Source organism: Polyergus mexicanus, unplaced genomic scaffold (genome assembly GCF_030449975.1).
Source record: "Polyergus mexicanus isolate NDT 795.1 unplaced genomic scaffold, iyPolMexi1.0 SCAF_7, whole genome shotgun sequence".
Classification (NCBI taxonomy): Eukaryota; Metazoa; Arthropoda; class Insecta; order Hymenoptera; family Formicidae; genus Polyergus; species Polyergus mexicanus.
In genome coordinates, this window is record NW_027223327.1 from 4,873,878 (window position 1) to 4,892,838 (window position 18,961).

The 18,961-nt window shown below is 28.7% G+C and overlaps 1 protein-coding gene across 1 annotated transcript in view; it reads right to left on the reverse strand.

Moving 5' to 3' along the window:
* Positions 1 to 994: 994 nt before the first annotated feature.
* LOC138934804 (14 kDa phosphohistidine phosphatase) overlaps positions 995 to 18,961 on the reverse strand; it is a 100,348-nt gene continuing 82,381 nt past the window's right edge. The window contains exons 3-4 of the mRNA XM_070298893.1: positions 4,864 to 4,991; positions 995 to 1,282 (exon numbers count right to left, since the gene is read on the reverse strand). Coding sequence (XP_070154994.1) covers positions 1,190 to 1,282; positions 4,864 to 4,991 — 221 coding nt within the window. The 3' untranslated portion in view covers positions 995 to 1,189. The remainder of the gene's footprint in view (positions 1,283 to 4,863; positions 4,992 to 18,961) is intronic.

Here is an 18,961-nt window from a genome sequence, read left to right on the forward strand (position 1 = left end):
TATAATTATTCTTTTTTTTTGCATTCTGACATCTAATTTATAAGGCTTACATAATTTACATAGTCTACGAAAAAAGTCCATGTAAACATCATGTAGACAATACACGCAAACAATTCATGTAGACGTAATTTTAAAATCTACGGCACAACAATGTAAAAAACTCGCCACGCACTACTGTAGGTAAGTAAATCTTTGCATTGTCGATAATAAAACAGTAAATTTACAATAAAATATTTATTTTGTTGTTCTTGAAGCAGTTATATAAAAGATCTATATATTTTCGATAATATAACAATAATTGGATGAACTAAAATAATGCGCAGCAAGTTTTTTTTCCAATTACACTAAATCCCATAAGACCACCGGTCTTTAATGATATTTCGTCGGTGATAATAGTCTACGTCTAAACAATGTAAAATATATGTAACATGTCATCTGTATCAACAATGATAGTATCTATATGGAATATGGTCTGTCAAAAATTTTCTTTATATTTCGTTTTTTGTTTCATATTTGAAACATAATTACAGAAACCTAAGCAGCCAATGTCTGATGACAGAGAACGAGACGTCTTATTGTAATATATATCAATATTATATTATATTAACACTATTTTATAATATAATTACTTCTTTTGCTATCTGCCATTTAATTTATAACAGTTTACATACTCTATATGTTTACATTTAATCCTCCCCCCAAATTCATGTAGATAATATGTTAATAATTCATGTAAATATAATTTTGAAATTTATGACACAACTCATTTTTAAATGAATAATTTGATAAGATATTCTTTCAGATAGATAAAAAAATATTTATATTAATTTTTAATAAAGAAAATATAAAATTATTCCATCTATTATATACTTAGTAATAATATTATATATTTAGTACAAATGTAGAGCACAAAAATTAGTAGAATAAGCACGATATTATCACAAAGAGTTTCACGTGAAAAATTCCAAGAGATAAATTAATAATTTCCGTGGATATATTCCATTAATAATTATTTAATTAATTTATTTTCATACATATAATAATATATAATTTTATAAAATATGTAGAAGATTAGAGCACATTTCATTTTAATAAAGCGAGGCGTTTTAATGTTTTATATGACAATATATTTGTTAAAGTAAAAACATGTCTTCAAGCGAGAAACATGTGCGGCATTTTTTTCTTCTTGTTAGTAACCTTCGTCTGACCATGTAATGTTGTATTCGGGGTATTTTTTCTTCAATAACTCAACCGACACTTGATGATCAGCTTTGCCAAATCCCTGTGAATCAAATTATTAATTAATTAACATACATATATCTAATCAAAATTAATATAAAATATTGTCATATCCGATCTTTACATAACAAAATTTAAACAGTTTTATTATATTCAATTAAGATATTTATTCTATTGTAGAATAATAAACTGTATGTGTGTCTGCCAGTGATTATTACAAGAATAGACTTTATATTACATTTTCAGCTTTATAAAGTTACATGAAAAATACTTGACATTCGCAGTTGTTCAGTTGGTTGTAACAATGCGTACAAAAAATAAAAAGAAAAGAAATAAAAATCTTAGAGGGACGTAGGTTTTTGTATAAAACTTTGATAAAACGTACACCATCTCAAAGAAAGCACGTATAGTAAAAAAATCTTCAGAAGCGAATAAAAGCAAATTCTGAGGATAAAAAATAATGAAAGTAAATATATTTCAATATAAATCTATATTTATAATAATCACAATATTTATGTCTAATTATGTATATATATAATAGATTACGTTGAAATATCAAAAACTATTATGTGTATTAATAATAAAAGTTTTAATATATTAGATTAGAATCGTGTGATAGAAATTACATTATTAATTATAGAATATTTTGCAGTTTTTAAATATATCTCTAAGATAATTTGATATCTGTTAGATATTAATAAAATAACATTCTATGTTTTTCATTCAATTATTTTTAGAATAATAATATTGTCATTTTTATTAAACTTTGATGTCACTGAGAATTGTTTTATTTTCCGGGATATTTTCTCATAAATCGACATCGAAATACACATTCATTGTTCGTGGCTATTGAATAACGATACGGAAAATGAAATATTCAAGATAGTGTTAGTAGAATAAAAATAGAATAAAATTGCTTTCTCTCGAATGTCACTGGATTTAAAGAGAGCGCCCTTCTTCAAGCTTACAATATGTATTCCCTCATGCTTTTATCTTCACTTTTTTAATATGCGCTCAAGTTTCCTTCTTCCCCCTTTCTCTCCTTAAATGCCTCGTTTTAAGAATATTTACCTATCAATATTTTACACGCGCCTTTCGTAATAAAAATATTTCTTTTCCAAAGCAGATAGCAAATCGTGGTTTAAACTCTCGAATAAATCATTTGAAATACTTCCGCTGCTTTATAAAATACACTATTGGTCAAAAATATTGCTATATCAATCATAGAAACAGAAAAATTATTTTAATGAACAGAAACGTATAAAAAAATTATCAAATTTTATTTTATTATTGTTATTTTATGCTTTAATAATTTTATATAAACATGAACAAAACACAGCTAAAAAAATAAAATAAAAAACTTAATAATTTCTTTGTGTTTCCTATATTTTTGGGAAGTGATGCAATACTTTTGACTGGTATCGTACTCGTTATTTCTTATAAACGCTATTCATATGAAATTCTTCTCATTCTTTCAAAATGACATAGATACTTAATTTCGTATTTATTTAGAAATAGCTTTCGCATTACATTTAGAAATAGCTTTGCAATTGTATTTGTTAAACAGATTGTTGATTTATTAAAAAATAATTTGATCGTTTTTACTTTCACAAACTGTGGTTTAATTGCAAAAATTACCTATACAGACTTTTTATATTAATAAGCTCAACACACACACAGTAATATAATTTATATTATGTTTGAGAACAAAAATGATTTATTAAAAATCGATTAAAAAAAATCCATTTTTAATTACAATAACATATTCTTTTATAATAAAGTATTTTTTCATTAAGTATTTTTTGAGTTATTTTATATTTTAATCTTAAATATTTTGATATAAAAATTAAATATCTCGTAAAATATTCTGTTTCTGATAATCTTACCTAATATTTTTATGTACAGAATAATAAGACAAATCAATTAGTGCAAAAAAAAAAAAAAAATTGTTTAAAAAAATACATTGTAAATAATTTTCTTAAAAACAATTATTTTTTTATACTAATTGATTTATCTCATTATTCTGTACATAAAAGTATTACGGTAAGATTATCGAAAACTGAATATTTTACGAGATATTTAATTTTTATATCAAAATATGTCAGATTAAAATATAAAATAACTCAAAATATACTTAATGAAAAAATACTTTATCATAGTGTTTTAGAAAGCTCTCGAGGTAAGCTACAAGAACATGTAATGAAAAATAGGGGATTCCATTTAAAAAATTCAAAGTGTTTTTTATATGACCTTGACGGTATTATTCAAGGTCATACTAATATTATTATATAATGCAACACTTAGAGCTCTACAACTTTTGCGTGAAACATTTTTCACAAAAATGCGTTTTTTTCCTCAGAAAACTGCTGATACGGGCGCTCTGTTACACCCTGTATAATGCTGCGTCTAGTACAGCATAAAGATGAATTATATGTATGTGTGTATATATAAAAAATATGTATGATAATATAAAAACTTATGGATATTTTTGTATGCCCATAATAATTGATTCATTAATAATTAATTCATATTACTAGATACTATCGTAAATGAAGCGATACAGCTCGATAAAATTCAGCGACGCTACGGAAGTAATAGACGAATATTTCCGAGTTTGCGTAAATGCGATTGCAATTTTATCTTGAAGGTCGATCTGATCGATCAGAGCTTCGAGATTTATAGCACTTACACGCTTCGCGAAGCATTTCGCGGCGAATTATATTTGAAGTAGGAAAATATTTTTGCGACGCATTTTCTGAATATAAGATAAATATTTCAATATTAAATCACTGATTATTTAGAAATACAGTTCTTTTTAAAAATGTATGCCCTTCGACCTTAGTTTAAATTTAAAAAAACAATGAAATGCCATTAATATTCTGTTCGGATAATTTTTTTATTGTTTTAAATATTTTTTTATTACATATTTGTTTACTAGCATTTATGTAATGTAATAAAAGATATTAAAAATAAAAACGCTGAGGTGTTTCTGGTCTATGCGTACAACTTGCTGAAAAGACGCATTTAACTTTCTATTCAATTGCGTGGGTACTTCCGGATAAATTTTGATCTGCTGAAGTTCGATACTGCATGGACGTAAAGTTTAAAATAAGCGACCATATAAAGTGAAAATATCTGTGCTATTAATCATATGTATTATGCGACGCAATGTATTATATTCAGCAATATTCATTGCTTGCATTTAAAATATCGCTTGCAAACAGACGTGTATCACAGTCTACGCTGACGTTTACATCAGCAAATCGTTAATCTTACTTATTTCACGGATTTATTTCACAAATGAAGAAGTAAGTTTCAATCAACAAAAATTTCAGTAAAACAATGATTTACAAAAAAGAAAAAACAATTATTGATGCAGCACAAGATTCCGCTAGAAATAATTTAAGAATAATAAAAATCTAGAAATACATAATATATGCACACATGCATATATAGTATGTATGTGTATATATCTGTGTGTGTGTGTGTGTGTGTGTGTGTGTGTGTGTGTGTGTGTGTGTGTGTAAATATATAAATATATATATAATTTTCATATCTATTAAATTAATTAATAACGCATAAAAATAATTAGAGACAAATATTCCAGTGAATTCTGATACTTACTTGTGAATACCCATAAACCTTGATAGTTCTTTCATCAGGATCGTGCTCGATTCTTCCACCGCCAACGCAATTTGCCCGCAAATCAGCATATTGTTTGATTTCTTCATCAACCTTATCGAATATATCAGCTGAAACGTAAAGAAAGCATTTAACAATTAGATATCGTGCATACGTTAAAATAATTTTCAATTTTATTTTGTGATTTTTAAGATTTTATATTTTTTAATTAGATAAGATATATTACAAAATAATTTTAATATATATATATATATATATGTCTCCATTTTAAATGGCAAAACTTCAAGAGTGTGTAGGGGACCGAAAAGCTAAGACAGAAAGTCCTTTAGAGGTTTGCCCGTTTTTGCTCCATTTTGGAGAAAATCACAAAAAAAAGAAACAAAACAAGTTTTCGTTTTTTTATTTATTTATTTACATTTTATTAATGTTATCATCTATTTAATGCAGATATTGTTCAAAATGTTGCCCTCTTGCAGCAATGCAAGCATTACATATAGCACTGACCTCATTAATTGCAGCTAGACATTGTTCTAGTGATATTTCGTGCACTGCATCTATGATTCGGTCTCTTAATCGCTCTCTTGAATCGATTGGCACCGTAAAGGATAACATCAAGTGTTTACATATGTAAGGAACCTTGAAGCAGAACGTTTATTCGGTGCCAATCGACTCAAGAGAGCAACTGACAACGAGACATTGAGTTTGTGCAATTTTTTCTAAAATGGAGCAAAAACGAGCAAACCTCTAAAGGATTTCTTGTCTTAGTTTTTCGGTCCCCTATATGCTCTTAAAGTTTGCCATTTAAATTGGGGACACCCTGTATATAATATATGTATATATATATATATATATATATATATATATATATATATATATATATATATATATGGGACATGGATGTCCCATTTTAAAAGTTTCATCCTCATAACTTTTCAGGATCAACGTTTGAAGGATAAAAGTTGTAAGGAACAAAGAGAGCTATCTAATAGTGACCTTGGATTTGACATTAAAGGCCATTTTCAAGGCCATTTGAAGGTCAACTTCCGTTTTTTAAATGGAACCCTCCAAGGTCATTATTAGATAGCCCCTTTTGGTTCCTACAACTTTTATCCGAGTCGTTTTCCTTCAAACGTTGATGCTGAAAAGTTATGAGGATGGAACTTTTAAAATGGGCCACCCTGTATATATATATATATATATATATATATATATATATATATATATATATATATATTATATTATAGCTACAATATGTAACGTGCTGCAGAAGTTTTATTACAATCAAAATAAAGTATGTTGTTAAGACTTTCAACCCTTAAAAAGAATTTTTGGTGTTGGCTATAGTTAATAAGATATCCAATTAAAATCCACCATTTTGAATTTGACAATTTTGACACTGGATTCGAATTCAACGACCTAAAAAACTCTTAAGTTTAAGTAATAATTAAAAGCTATTTGGTAAATTGTCAATGACCTAAGTCATAGCTAACTTCTGCAATACAGCCCATATTTAACCAAAGATATAGATACTTAAGATGATGGTGAGCTTCATTTAACCTAGGATCCAGAAGTTATTTTACAATCAACTTTATTTTTTTTAATGAAACCCTTTATTTTATTCCCTTTATATTGTATATTCTTTCTTATAACCCTTCTTCAGATCTTTTCAAAATACTATAAGAAAGTATTTTTCCATTAAATATTTTTCGAGTTATTTTATATCTTAATTTGATATATTTTCATATAAAAAATAAAATATTTCATAAAATATTTAATTTTCGATAATCTTACCATAATACTTTTATGTACAGAATAAGGAGACAATTGGTATATATATTGGTATATATATATACCTTTTGTCTGAAACATTTTTCCATATTTAAAACCGTTTCCGAGATTTAAGGGTCAGGTCAGACTTTTGAGATACCCTGTATATATATATATATATATATATATATATATATATATATATATATGTCTCTACAAACTACAACTATTCTAGTTAGGATATTAATGGCGCACGCGCATGCACGCACGCACGCACGTGCACACACACAAGAGGCGTAAATCCGACCGTGCAACCTCCACGCGGTACACCTTGGGTAAAGGCCCGTCTACATAGGACGCAACACGCCAGACGCAGCTCGCAGGCCGGTATTCATAGTTAGTTCTGGTATATTTAAGATCTTAAGCACAATCTTAATATGTCCTAAACCAATCACAGAGCCATATTAGCATCTTAAGATATTACTTAAGGCGGTCTTAAATATAAGAACTGATTAATGAATACCGGCTTGCAAGCTGCGTCTGGCGTGTTGCGTTCTATGTAGACGGGCCTTAATGCGAATGCGGCGGTATATTAACTTTGAAGCTTCATATCTTGGGAATGACTTACACAAAACACAAAAATAAGTAGTGTTTTGAAAACGTCTTGACGAGGGCTACAAGAATATGGAATAAAAATGGGGAGTTCCATTTAAGAAAACACTGATGAGCTTCACCTGACCTTCAATAGGTCACTCAAGATCAAGTTCATAATTTTTATGATGTGTTCCCCTCAATGTCTTACAATTTTTGTCTGAAACATTTTTCCATATTTAAAGCCGTTTCCGAGATCCAAGGGTGAGGTCAGACTTTAAAGATACCCTGTATATATTAAAATTATATTAGAAAAATATTAAGAAATTATTTTTTATTGTAATTATAAGTTTATACTATTTTATTTAATTATAAGCTTTTATTATAAATTAAACTATCTAATTGATGTTTTATGAAGAAATTCTTCTCTAATGGCGCGATGCATTTAAATAATGAATCCTTTCCAAACAGATATAAAAGAATTAATACGTTCTAAATGAACGTTCCTACATCTGTACATTTTATTATTGCTATTTTATATCGACGAGAATTATCTGCTTTGTGGATTTCCGTTTCCCAATGCTTGCGGACTCATTCGTGATCACGTATGAATAACCGCGAGTCGGAATGCATCTCAAATACTAATTACAATTCTCGTCCCGAAGATCTTTACACGATCGATATTATCGCAAATAGCATTTAGTCTCTTGGCAAACGTTGCACGAATGTCTCTTATTCAAACGCGATACGGATTTCGCATCGCAAATGCACACGCGCGTTAAGTATCGGAAATCAATTAAATTGCCATTTTTACATTTGTCCCATTCGTTCGAAGGACAAAAAGGGAGGGTAAAAAAGAAAAAAGAAAATAGAAGGAAAAAGTTTCATATCGATTCGTTTGTGTGTTTGCGACAGGATAATGCGATTTTTCATATACGCGCGCCACGTGCGTATATAAAAAATATGAAAAATCGTTCTTTGAAACGTGCCCTATCATCGTGCTTTATATATCGCATTAACTATCATTAAAAGTGTATTCGACGCGTGAGAAAGAGAGAGAGAGAGAGAGAGAGAGAAACAGCCCGCAAAAGGATGGATTTTCCCGATAGAAAGCCGGAATATACATCACGCAAAATGTGCATTTAGCACATTTGAAATGCTCCTCTATGCTATACAACATGGGATGGTCAGACTAAAATTTCATTTAAATCCATATCAATATTCGCTGCCTACGTGAAAAAACACACACACACACACACACACACACACACACACACAGTTTCACGTATCGTTTTTTACAAGTTTCCCGACGAATCTTCTATTCCGCGTCAACGCGAAAATATTTTCAAATGTCATTTCTCATCTTGAAACAATGCCCGTTGAAACAATTCAATCATACTTTATAGAAGACATCGATAATATTGACAACCAAGATCCGTCAAAAATGACAAAAGTATAGAAAATAAGACTTTAGAAGAGAGCAATGAGAGAGTTTTGAAATGGAGAAAATTGCTTTCTATGAAAACGATTCGCTAGATTCGCCGTCTTTTGAAAGCAACTTTCAAAGAACCTCGCTCACAAAGATAATGATTTAGACTCATTATTGTACTATTAGATAAGCGAAACGCCTCAAGGACTATAAAATATGTATATTTCATATTTTCTTCGTTCCATGAATTTTTTTCCTCTCTTATTCGGTTACTTTGGTAAACGGAAAGTCTCCCACCTTTACTCCAATAAGCTTGTTTCGCAACCAGCAGTATTGAATTGATCACGTTGTTGCCTCAGGAGACAAGCTGTTCGTATTCCGGATAAAACTTTCTGTACAAAATCTGCAGAAAAGAGATCTTCTACTTCCATAAAAAAAAAAGTCTTGATAAAAACGACTTCCAAGAAGCCAAAGCAAGATGCACAGTGGGAATATAAAAACTACACGTTCCATACTATTCTTTTACTATGGATTCTTTTTTGTAATATACCGATCAATAAAAGAACATAAACGATGTTTTAATAATTTTCTAATTCCTTATAAAAACAATGTCTACCACAAGGATATTTAAATATACTCTCTCATACAATTATCTATTAATTATTATAATTTCATAATTTATAAAATTATCAATTAATTATATAATAAATTAACTGCACAATTTAATATAAAAAAATAACTTTTTTTGAACACAAAAAAGAGGTTGATTATTTCGCGTAATTTTTCCAATGCTGAATAAAATTTTGGCCACCAAATTCTTCTATCATGTCACAATTTTCATTTTGAGAAATTTGCAGTTAATGTTGAAAAAAGGAGTTACTTTTATGTATTTTACTTTATTATATAATATAATGATTAATTATGTAAAAAATATTGAGAAAATTTTGTTGCAGTCAAAAGTAAGTATATAATTGCTACAACTTTTAATTATAAGAAAGATTTATTATGTCAATTATAGTTAATAAAATATTCATAATAATTATAATATCCATAAATATAGGGTTTATTGAGGAAAAAATATGATTTATACCTCCTTCCCCCTCTCGCTAAAGATTTACCAAATATTTTTAAAATATGTTCATTCAAATTTAAGAATTTTTGAGGCCGCTGAAGATAAATTTGTGTAATTGTCAAAATTGACAAAAGCAATAAAAAAATCTGACAATTTTTTAGATTTTATTATATTGATTTCGCCCTTTTAATTTTGATATCGAAGGTGTATAACAATCTAAAGAGAATTTGAATAAATACATTGAAAAATTTTACTGGGTTCTCAGTAATCTAGTTCATAATTTTCTTATCAATACCTTGTTGAATATATAACCAACGAAACAAATTTCTTTTATACGTTAAAAATCTAGCAACATACTTAATATTGATTTAGTATAAACTTAAATAAAAGTTTCTTTTTAAGTTTTTTTTTTTTTTAATGCTATGTTTCCCTCGGATAAAAATTCGTCTAATTATGTGATAAATAATATCAAAATTATAAATATTTTTAGGCTACATATAATAAATAAACAATTGCTGCGTAAAAGAATGCAAATAAAGGAAGCGAGAACTTTTTCTTCTTTTTATATACTATATACGTACTTATTTTTGTTATCACAATTGCACAATATATAAATAAAAATTAAAAATTATAGATAAATTACAAATATATTATTTTAAAATAACATTTTTTTAAACTTTTAAATACTCATGAAATCGCCACAAATTATATACTAGTGGGTCTTTTGCAATGTTTGCAGAAACGAAGATGATAAGAATCATGTTCGCGTCACTCTTGAAAGAAGAAGGAATAAAAAAGTCGACATGCAAAGTGCCTAAGATCGGAATAGGCTGTTTCGTTTTTATCTCAAGATTCATGAATTTTTAACTGATACGGAAAAGCGCATAATTCTCGTTTTATCGAATTTGTTAATAAATAATTCTCCCTTCAAGGTTCAAGGCACAAGAATCAAGGCCGAAAGGTGAAGGTAAAGGAATGTACAAGCTAAATTTCCTTGGAAGTGTGCGTAAAGGCAACGAGAAATAATGGAAAAATGATTGGAGATCAAGGTCTGGAAATCAGAACAAATGAGGAAATATCTTTGAACGTAGGAGAAAGGGAACGACATTATTCTGCGACAATACAGACGTATCGCTAAATTGATTTTTGTGATGCTACCCGAGAAAAAATGGTATAATATAATCATATATATATATATATATATATATATATATATATATATATATATATATATATAAAATTATATGTATTATAACATCTTTTCATAACGATTTATATATATTTACATGACCCCATATTATATCATTTTTTCTCGGATAAGCAAAACATATTGTTGATTATTTTATCTAAAAGATTCTCTAAATAGAAGCATATTATCCCTTTAGCGAGAATTTGAATTTTCATGTATGTAAAAAATGTTTTAGTTTCTAACTACGAATTTTCGTATCTAGTATCTAATTTTTAAACATTTAATATAATAATGATGTACATATGCTCTAAATATTTAATAATGAAACATTGATCCAAATTGTTTAAATAAATTAATTAGAAATATATGTTTTACATAAAATATTGGTAAAAGTGCATAATAACGGACCCAGCATCAATGACCTTGACCTTGACATATGTTGTCAAGGTCACTGTTCTGAGCATCCTCCAAAATGTTTTAAGCGTCGCTCGTTGTTTATTAAAAAGTTATTAACAAAAAAAGTTTACTAAGTAAAACATAAATGCGTAATTGTTTACCTTCCCATACAGCACAGAACATTGCAGCAACATTGCAACAATATTGCAACATTGCGGCAATGTTGCAATGTTGCTACAATGTTCTGTGCTGTATGGGTTTACACACCCTATCCCAAATGATTTCCGGTTCACCTTGACGTTGACCTTGACCTCTAAAAAGGTCAAAATCATTGACCTTTCCCGTCACTAGGTTAATAAAAAGTTCTGATTACTTAAACAAGATTATAATTATATGATTTCACATGAATTTGCAACTTTCTGCGCGAAGCAAGATGTAACTTTAAATCAGAAATAGGTTTGAGTTAGGTTATATCTTCCGGAAGTGGAGCCCTCTCCGTAGGGAGGGGGAGGGGCGGAAACCATTGTGTCCACGCATATACTTTACAACGCGAAGCAAGGTCTATCAACAATTGTTGTGTAAATGGAATAGTACTACGGGAGGGCTCCACTTCCGGAAGATATAACCTAACCCAAACCTATTTCTTATTTAAAACTAGACCTTGCTTCGCGCAGAAAGTTGCAAATTCATGTAAAGTCGTATAATTATAAATCTTGTTGCATATAATTCGTAGAAATTCTTTTGTTAATAACTTTTTAATAAACAATGAGCGACAGCTAAAACCTTTTGGAGGTTACTCAGGGTTATGACCTTGACAACATATGTCAAGGTCAAGATCATTGGAGCTTGGTCCGTTATTATGCTCTTTTGTCAAAATATCTTTTATTTATTATACTAAAATTATTAAATTTATTTATTATATTAAAATGCACAGTAAAACAAAAAGAAAGCTCATTATCAGTATATTTATTTTGTCTTGCGTTGTATAAAATTCAATCTTGCTGCTCGCGAAAAGATGCTATCCCTCATATGAAAGATTGAATGTAAAAGTTTAGAAAGTATATATCCAATTTATACAATTCACTTAAAATATAAAGTTGTTTGTATGTAAAGTGAAACTTATAAATTATACGCTTATTTAATTTTTAACCTACGGTTTTCGCATCTCGCTTATGCAAAAAAGAATTTCTGTGCAAAAGTATTTCTAGAACAAATCGATCTTCTTTTTAGTACATTTGAACAGAGCACAAACATACAAGTTTAACAAAATTAGTTAAGTAGATTACTTCCCTTTCTAATGTCAATATCTCTTGTCAATGTTTAATGCTTGTTTTCATCGGTTATTAGTTGCTAATATTATTGAGAAGTTTACTGACCGAACTACAAGCGATCTGTCAGAAAAGAGGCAACTTAATATTGACAAAAATAATTCTGTGGTAACCAGTGTTGATAAAATATTTCACAACAGAAAACTAATAAAAAATAGAGAGAAGAACGTTTTAAATGAAATAATATCGTATAAATGCTCTTACGTTCAGTTATCGATTTTTTAAATAGGATTATGGTAACACAATAGTGACTTTATTTATATTATAAAAAACTTAATTTAAAAAAAAATAAATATCCGAATGAGATGCGTACACAGCCATTAGTTTCAGTTATATATATATATATTTTTTTTTTCAATATTGAAAGAGAGATCATACAAAATATAAAAAAGATATATAAAGCATTATGTAGAAAATGAGAATAATGTATACAGCGTCCCAAAAGTAGCCATACCCTTTTATCTTTTAAACTGAAAAAGATGGACCATAACAAATATATATTATATATTAAATGGTTCGAACTAAACTCTATGGTGAACATAGTGGTTATTTCCAAAAGCTATCTGTGTTAATAAACGGAGAGATATGAATAATTTTTTTATAATAATGTAAATATTTCAAGTTGGTAAAACTCATATAATATGTAAAATATTTACATTATAAAATACAACGCTAAAACTTTTTTCATATCGGGATATCCACATTATTATAAAAAAATTATGCATACTTCTCTGTTCGTTAACACAGGTAGCTTTTAGAAATAACTACTATGCTCACAATAGAGTTCAATTTGAACCGTTTAATTTGATATATATTGTTATGGTCTATCTCTTTTAATTTAAAAGATAAAAGGAGATGATCAATTTTGGTGGGAAATCCTATATATTAAAAAAAAAAAAAATTACAATTTTTATTTAAAACAATATTTTTTTATTAAGCAATATTTCTCTCAATTTAACATCGAATCTTGCATTAATTTTTATACGTCTTTAAGTCTATTTATCAACAATAATGCGGTATAGGCAGGTTAGAAATTAATAAAATCAATGACACATATAAGACATACCTCTCAGTGGGCACTAAAAGCAAGGACCGGTAGCGCACTAAGTGCAAAATACGGTATGACATGAGGTAAACACTCCGTACTACTGATACAACATATGATATATACAGGGTGATCCTTAAATACATTTCAAAAAGTAAAAAAGTAATTTCTTAAATGATTTTATAAATAAAAGTTTATATATGCTTTCGTGATAAACGGTTTAGTTCCGGAGATACAGGGTGTCCAACAAAAAATTATATTACTTTTTGAAATTTCAAAGACAATTCCAAGTATTTTTTATATATAAACTTTTCTTCATGACTAAACTAGTACATAAAGTTTTTTCATAAAATTATCTAAGAAATTGCTTGCTTAATTTTTGAATAAACTTACTTAAGAACCACCCTGTATAGACACATATGCACACACACACGCATGTTAGGTATGCACAGAGGAAAGGAGAGTAGTGTATAGAGTTTTGGTACAGGAAAGCACTGAGTTAATCAGTTTACGTGAGTTTCTGTCAAAAGCTTTAGAGCCACATATAGGGAATTTGTACTAATTATGGTTGGAGAGCTTGGCGAAACGAATGACAAGAATATCTTCGACATATTATACAAAAAATACGTTAACATATTTTGACAGAATTTTTTTACTCTTGAAAAATACAATATTGTCAACCAGAAGCGAGCATAGACAGAAGAAAACTCGAATGGAATGCTTTATCTTTCTCTCTCTTTCTTTCTCTGCAATATAATCCGATCCCTGACAAGTATATAATGTGCTCGATACAAATGAGAATTATAATTGATATAAGCTCAGAGAGAAAAATAATCGAGAATATTTAAATATTTTTATCTAATTGTAAGTACCTACATTTATACACACGTATGTGTGTATGTGTGATAACGTTTATGAAAATATTCAAACGTAATGTTTTCTCAATTCAAGTAAGTTAAAATTGGCAGTTTAATTCTTGACAATCTAAAAATGTTTCAAAAAAAAAAAAAAAAAAACATAAATAACATCAAAAAGAATATCACTTTTTTTCTATAATACTTTTAAAAATTTCAAATAATAAATTTATAATAACATATGGGAAAAAAAAACAATTTATGAAATTAAGGCTCTCAAGTAATATCACAAATTTAAATAAAACGAAAATTTCATAAAAGGTAGTTCAAATTATGTACTTTGTGATATTAATAACGCAATTTGGAAAAAAATAATTATCTACCAGAACAAAAATCCTTAAAAATAGCCTTTTTTTTAGCCGTTACACTGGTTTCCCCCTTAACAAACGTTACTGACGACAAGTGCGATATACAGCAATCAAGGCAGACAATTTCGTTTTTTGGGATTTTAACGTTTCGCCTTTGGAGATTTATGACACTGATCTGCGCTTATTATTGCAACTAGAGCCCTGAGACACGCGACTTGATATTACAGAATAGTAGTACTAGCAAATTGCAATGAAAACAAGAAGAATCACGCGATTATATACATATAATCCCATACAGCACTGAAGCTTGCAACAACATTGCTGCAACATTGTAATATTGCATATTGCAGTTTAATGTTGCAGAAATATTGCAAAGACATTATTTTACAATATAACTTTAGCAATGTTACAGCAACATACCGAAAATATTACAAAAGAAGTATTCAATAATCGCTAGTTTATTCGTTTACCACTATGCAGCGCATGTTGCGCTATCTATTTCGCATTTAATTTTTAATCATGATGATTATATAAAGTTTACAAAGAGCGGCTAGCAAGATTAAAAAGATATAATAACTATTTTTGTTAATTTAAGTCGTATGATATGACCCTAATACAGGGGCTAAGACATTGGACTAAGAATTCTTTTAATAGTTTCCATTCTTATATAAAATCAAAAATTTGATAATAATTTTCTAATATGTAAAAGATACTTCAGATTTTAATAAATAAATTTTGAGATTATATAAACACAAGAAAGATGTGAAAAAACTCGTTGTATGCGTAAATTCACCACAATCTTTTTGCATCCGGATATCTAAATATTTCGGATACAAAGAAATTGTGAATTTACACAATTGCAAATTGAGTTTTTTCTTATTTCTCTTAGATATTCTCTGTCACTGAAGAAAGTCGAATATGTACTGAAAAATTTATATTTTATAATTTCGTTATTATTATAATACAGAAAAACTATATACACGCTAGATCCTGACTCTTATAGGCCTAATTTCTTATTATTTTTTTCATATGTTAAGGATATTATGTCGATAAATATACATAAAGCATTATTGCATATATATTATATTGCTATGTTGCTGCAATATTATATTGCAATATTTTTGTAGGCGGACATTTTACTGTTGCTGCGATATCATAACAACGTTGCAGCAACATTTCGCAATGTTTCTGCAATGTTGCAATCTTGCAGAAAAATGTTGCTGCAATGTTATTGCAATCTTGCAGAAAAATGTTGCTGCAATGTTATTGCAATCTTGCGGTGCTGTATGTGTACAAAGTATGTATACACTATACAAGGAGGGGGAGGATGAGTCACGTAATCAGATTTCTTTTATCGACGATGGAAGAAATAATAGAGGAAAAAGTTGAATGTAGCGTAACAATAACTGTCTTTCTATGATCTCATATTTTTATCGGGTGCAACAATATACATAAAAAGTGCAACTGCATTTTTTAAAATATAGAACCTCTCTAAATTTTTTATATAAAATTGCTTTTTTTCGAAATATTCAACATAAAAAATTATAAATTATAATGCCTACAAATTAGATGATTTCTTTTATTTTTATACTTTAACATTTTTGGTAGCATAAAATATGATATATTTATTTCTCAATAATCCTACTACCTTTATACACAATAATAATAAGATAAATCAACTTATATGAATATATAGCTGTTTTTGAGAGAGAAAAAAACGCAATTTGACATCTTTAGATTAACTTACTAGTTAATCGAGATATTCCCTATTAAAAGTTAGACATCACTGACAGAGCAAATAAATTTTCAATTCAAATAAAAATATTTCAAAAAGAGTGCATTAGTTATGTACAATATAACAGCATATATTAATTTTTATCTTTTTTATAGCATATATTATTCTCTCTATTCGTTTCTTTTTTTTTTTTAATTTAGTAAATCGAGATATTTAACGTTCTCAATAAATACACCCCTAAGATCTGTTTTGTTATCAATAGAGACGAGAGTTCGAGAAAGCCCGAAAAGTCGATTTACTGGCATGTGATATTCGTCGACCGTGATATTATTGTTCGGCACGCGATTCGGTACGCATGATCTCGAACTTGACGCATATTAACTTGGGGAAACAAAAATCTGAAAACTTATTCTATCACTAGAACGATATCTCACAAAACTTCTGTCATAAAATACACACATACGTCCTAGATCACAAAATATGATTAGATGAAAAGATTTCTGTCACTGATGTAAGAATAATTAAAATTCCTTTCGGTTTGACGGTATATCTTTATAGAATATTTGTTGATAATGAATGTATTATCGAAAAATTTATTTTTCCAAACTACACAGAAACACAGACACGTAATTGTTTCTTAACATGATGTTATGTTAGATTTTCCATTTCTATCCAAATTGTTCAACATTTTATTGATGTAGAAAGAAAAAATATTAATCAACTTTGACAATCGCAATATATATAATATTAACAATGCTAATTTATGATATCGTATTACCTCTTCAAATCTAAAATATTTATTATCATGGACACAAATATGATCCATAATTTATAAGTAAAATATGATTTTAATTTTTTTAGTAATATAAACTTATTTGGAAAAAATAATTAATATTCCCACATCAAATTGATTAAACAGGCAGAATAATAATGGAATACAAAATTTGGATATCACAAATTTAAAATCATATTAGTATTGCATAGTATTGCATCATTGCAGCGCAAGAATAGACACAAATTTGATAAAATTTATTTTAATATGATTTATTCGATATGATTTCCATATACAGGGTGTAACAGAGCGCCCGTATCAGCAGTTTTTTGAGGAAATAATCCATTTTCGTGAAAAATGTTTCATGCAAAAGTTGTAGAGCTCTAAGTGGCGCATTATATAATAATGTTAGTATGACATTGAATAGCACCGTCAAGATCATATACAATAAAAATCACCATGAATTTTTTTAATGGAATCCCCTATTTTTCATTACATATTCATGTAGCTTACCTCAAGAGCTTTCCAAAACACTATAATAAAGTATTTTTTCATTAAGTATTTTTTGAATTATTTTATATTTTAACTTGACACATTTTGATATAAAAAATTAAATATCTCGTAAAATATTTAGTTCCCGATAATCTTACCGTAATACTTTTATATACAGAATAATGAGACAAATCAATTGGTATAAAAAAATAATTGTTTTTAAGAAAATTATTTATAATGTATCTTCTTAAACATTTTTTTTTTTTTTTTTTCACTAATTGATTTGTCTCATTATTCTGTACATACAAGTATTATGGTAAGATTATCGAAAATTGAATACTAGAGCTTAGAGAACTCTACAATTTTTGTATAAAACATTTTTCACGAAAATGCGTTGTTTCCTCAAAAAAAACTGCTAATACAAGCACTCTGTTACACCCTGTATACACGTGATAAGTACACCAGAACCGACAAAAAAAAAAAAAAAAAAAATCCATGATGATACGTCTCGGGGGGGGGGGGGGGAGATATATTGACAATAGCATACAATTAATCACTCACTACGACGTCACTCATCTCGCTAATGTGATTGTTCCGGCGTAGCTTCCAGATTGACGAGAATCATTTGTCTATTGGTGAGAGTTCGCTCCGGCCGTTCCTCGGCGATTTCCGACGTAACAAATTGACGAGAAAAAATAAATTTATTGTAAATTTGCATTTTTCTTTTCTTTCTTTCTTTCTTTTTTTTTTTTTACATTTCGCGCTCTGTCAATCGCCACGCATCGTCGGGGAAGGTGCGTCGTACGCGCGTCGCGACGCCAGATCAGGCGTCGCGACGCGCCAGTAGACGGCGGACCGTGCTACGGGACGGACGCAGCATCGAGTCTTACCACTTTTTGACTTTGCCTATTAGTGACGAATTTACGTTTCCCCGAATAAAACCGAACGCGATATCGTAGACGCGCGCGAAAATACTCCAATCGCATGTGTCGTCTCGAGAAAGTAAAGAGACGTTCAGTACTCTGCGTTGATACCACTGCTT